General features: G+C 49.1%; 1 protein-coding gene across 1 annotated transcript in view; it reads left to right on the top strand.

The window, feature by feature from the left end:
- Positions 1-210: 210 nt before the first annotated feature.
- The window catches only part of PI4KA (phosphatidylinositol 4-kinase alpha), a 119,817-nt gene continuing 115,783 nt past the window's right edge, over positions 211-4,244 (top strand). The window contains exon 1 of the mRNA XM_026487827.4: positions 211-393. Within this exon, the coding sequence (XP_026343612.1) occupies positions 238-393 (156 nt within the window). The 5' untranslated portion in view covers positions 211-237. The remainder of the gene's footprint in view (positions 394-4,244) is intronic.

Raw genomic sequence — 4,244 nt, 5'->3', positions numbered from 1 at the left:
GACCACTTGTTCCGCGGCTTGGGGGGCGCCACGCCCGGTGCGCGCGACCGCGGCCTACCGCTCGGCTTCTTTCTCCCCTCTAGCGGTGGAATCGCCCCGCGGCCACGCCCCACCCAGGCCACAACAGAGGTCACGTGGCGGGGAAGCCGGATGCCGCCGCGCCTGCGCCTGCGCCGTGAGCTCTGGCGCTCGCAGGCCGGGTGCGGGAAGCCCGCGGGCAGCGCCGCCGCGCGCGCGATGATGGCGGCGGCCGCGGCCCGGGGAGGGGGCGGTGGCAGCAGCGGCGGCGGCGGCTCCGGCTCCGGCTCCAGCGCCTCGCGGGGCTTCTATTTCAACACGGTCCTGTCATTGGCCCGCTCCCTGGCCGTGCAGAGACCGGCATCTTTGGAGAAGGTAGCCTTGGCCGCTCCGGCCGCGGGCTGACGGGGGGGGGTATGGGGTGGCGAAGCGGGTAGACGGGGCGAGGGTCTGTGGGAGGCCGAGCGGGGCTCTGGAGCTGCCTGTGACAGGAGGGGGTACTTGAGTGGAGGGAGCCGGTGGGGTGAGGAGGCCCGTGGGCGGAGGGCGCTGGTGCGGGGGGGCCAATGGGGCTGGTTTGGGCAAGGAGTGGACAGGGCAGGTGGGGACTTTGCGGGTGGATGGCGTGGGAGGGACGTGAGCTACAGGCCCGGGTTTGAGCCGAGGGGCACCTTGTGACATCGCAGGGGCGGGGGCGGCAGGCTGGGAGAAGCAGTGGGAAGAGCGGAGGACCAGAGTCAAAACCTGGGGCTCTGCTCCCGACTTCCTCTGCTTTTTATTCCGTGACCTTGGAGACATGCTATTCTTGTAAAATGGGGTGCTTACCTACTTTGCCCGCTTCGCATTGTGAAGGGCAGATGAAATAGTACATCTGAAAGTGCTTTCTGAAATGCAAATCCGCGCGTTGTTTTTCTTTGAGTCTAGAGGGGGCGTTAGACTGGGTAAAAGATCGTGGTTTTGAAGAGGGGGCAGTGGCAGGGAAGGGGGAATGTACTGTCCGTAGGCAGAGAATTGAACTCAGGATTGCTTCAGAGGAGGAAGGAGAATTTATGCCGGAGAAATCTTTGCCTTGGGAGAAAGGTGAAAGGAAACTCAGAGGTGTGTCTCGGCTGGTGGACAGAACACAGATTTTAGAGTCAGACCTGTTTGGTCCCTGCACTGTCACTATTTGTCCTCTTGGGCAAGTTACTTCAACTCTTAGAGCCTGTTTGCTTATGGATGAAATGAAGTGATTCTTGAGGAGTAAATGGATTCAAGCATAAAGTGCTTGGGTAGAATGGGGTTCACCCACCGTAGAATGGGTGAACATTAAATGTCAGCTTTCTTCCCCCACCGTCGTGTGATGAGACTCATCATAGTATGTTAGCACTGAAGAAATGATTCTTTTTCTTTCTTTCTTTCTTTCTTTCTTTCTTTCTTTCTTTCTTTCTTTCTTTTAATTTATTTGAGCGGGCGCGCGCACATGCGTGTGCAGGGTGGCGAGAGGCAGAGGGAGAAGGAGAGAGAGTCTTAAGTGGACTCCGGTGCTGGGCTGGATTTCATGACCCTGAGATCAGGACTGGAGCTTAAGCCAAGAGCCGGCTGCTCAGTCGACTGTGCCATCCAGGTACCCCAAGGATGGGATTCTTTTTTCATACAGTCTCTGGCAGGTGAAAAGAGATCTGTTGTCTAAGAGGAGAAAAGTGGAGACTGGAGACCTGCCTGCTGCAGTTGAGAGTAGTTCTGTGGCTCTGGTGAGGGGTGAGGCTGAAATGCTGTGTTAGGCTCTCTGGCATAGTATCCTTGGCTTTGTGGGTTCTTAAATCTGATTACTCACTTACCTGCAGGGTGAGCAGGTCCTGGGAGATTGATGCCAACTTGACTTCTAATTGAAGGAGAAATTCAAAAGAATGGAAAGTATATGAGTTCTAGAGATAGGAATACCTGAGTTTAAATCCTGTATCATTTGTTTCCATTAGTGTGACTCTGGGTAGGTCAGTTCCCCAACCTGAACCTTTGCTTTCTCCTGCAAAATACAAGGACAGTTCTTGTTAAGAGTATTATGAAGATCAACAAAATGACACAAATAAAGGCAGGGACATGAGTACCTAATGATTGAGAACTGTTATCATTGGATGAGCCTGACTAATGGACCACAGTGCTGCCTTATCAAATCACATTCATGCCAGCTAGTCAGCACATTCTCTTCTTAGTAGGAGAGCTAAAAAGCATATCAGAAGTTTGCTTGCTGGACTTGGAGAAGAGAGAAGAGATTGTAGGGAATTGGGTGAAGACAGTCCTGTGGCTCTAGCAGGGCACCCTTTCCCACTCAGTAACTGAGAAATGTACCTTATTTATTTATTTTTTTAAAATAAAGGCTTAACCACTTCTTTTTTTTTTAAAGATTTTATTTATTTATTTGACAGAGATAGAGACAGCCAGCGAGAGAGGGAACACAAGCAGGGGGAGTGGGAGAAGAAGCAGCAGACTCATAGTGGAGGAGCCTGATGTGGGGCTCGATCCCATAACGCCGGGATCACGCCCTGAGCCCAAGGCAGCCGCTTAACCGCTGTGCCACCCAGGCGCCCTGAGAAATGTACCTTAAGCTCAACAGGCCTTCTTCAGCCTTCTTCCATAATCACAAGAACATTCCGTAATTGCAACATTGTTAGCTTTGTATCTTATAGTAACTGCTTCAGTTGTCAAAATTAGGATATATTTTACAACTAATTAATACAGCTTTTAGATTGGCAGCTCCCCAGTACTATCTCTTAGTTTGGGAGGTACTTCAGTTTCATTGGCAACAGTTACAGATCACTTTAGAAAAGAGTTATCAGAGGCTGCAATCTTCAGAAGGGATTGCTTGCAAGGTTGGTCCTTGGCTCACATCTAGGAACTTGACACTTGAACTGTTCCCTCCATTTTCTAACTGATAAGGGCGGTTCATTATGCCTAGACTCTGAACAAACAATATGATTACCTCTTTCCTCCTGGGAATCTGGAATTTTGATGGTTGCTAGGCAGACAGTGCCTGTGTCTATCAATGAAAACCTTGGATGCTATGTCTCTAATGGATTTCCCTAGGTACAAGCATAGCATACATGTTACTACATTGTCTGCTGATGTAGAAGGGCACATGCTCAGTGTATACCTTCACAGGAGGGAGAGAACACGAGGAAGCCCATGCACAGGTTTCTCCAGAGTCCACCGGTCTTTTTCTCTGATAAATTCACTGTAATACAATTCACCGTAATTTAGCTACGAGTACAGCTATGTATGTGTGGGTGGTCTTGGGGACCCTGAAATAATTTCTTACTTAGAGAAGGCGTCTGTAGGTGGCTGATTCCATCAGATATATGTGGATTCCTCTAATCCTCATCTGGGATCTTGAGACTTCATTATGCTAGGGATGATTGTTACTATTTAATCGGATAATATATGGCTACTTATTACATTCCACTACTTTAAAACAATTGACAATAAGCCCTCAGCATTCCTGGGGAAGTATTCTTGAGGTTCTTAAGAGTGAAGGAATTTCTGAGTACCCGCCAGGATAATGAAGGTGGGGACTTAAGTGGGGAGATGAATGTTGAAAAATCTCCTTTTCTCATTTATTTGTTTCTGGTTTTTTTCTCTTCTATTTTTCCAGAGAGAAGGCAGAGGACTGAGCGGGGCTTGGTCCAGGTAGGGTTGAGCTGAGGTTTTTGAGTTAGCTCAACTGAGGTTGAGCTCAGTTTTTTGAGTTAGACCTGACATCTCAGCTCAGACATTGGTAACTCAGGCAGCCTTGACATGCTTTTATGGCACTTGGGGCACATTAGTGACATAACTTTCCCTGTCTTTGTCTATCTACATGCCACAGTGGTGTTCCCTTACTCCACTCACCCACTCTGATCCCAGGCTGTGAAACCTAGCCTATTGCTACTAAGTAAATTTTACTTTCCCTTTAATTAATTAACTCATTCAGGAAACATTTGTTGAGCACCTACTGTTACTTAGTACGCACTAGGTAGGCCAGATCAATAAGAAACAGTGTTAATGAGATTGCTCAGGTCATCAGCATCAAGTCAGACTTACCACAAGTACCCCTTCTACTCTTATATCACAGGTCTGGTGACCAGACTCCTGCCATGTTCATATAGTCAAACCCAAGTCTCCTTGGTGTCAATTCTCTGATCCATATCTGAGCTTTGACCTTTTCCTGCTAGGCTGCCCCTAAGACTAGAACTGCAGCCCTAAAGCCCACC

Source organism: Ursus arctos, unplaced genomic scaffold (genome assembly GCF_023065955.2).
Source record: "Ursus arctos isolate Adak ecotype North America unplaced genomic scaffold, UrsArc2.0 scaffold_34, whole genome shotgun sequence".
In the NCBI taxonomy this organism is placed as follows: domain Eukaryota; kingdom Metazoa; phylum Chordata; class Mammalia; order Carnivora; family Ursidae; genus Ursus; species Ursus arctos.
This window is presented reverse-complemented; position numbering and strand designations above follow the sequence as displayed.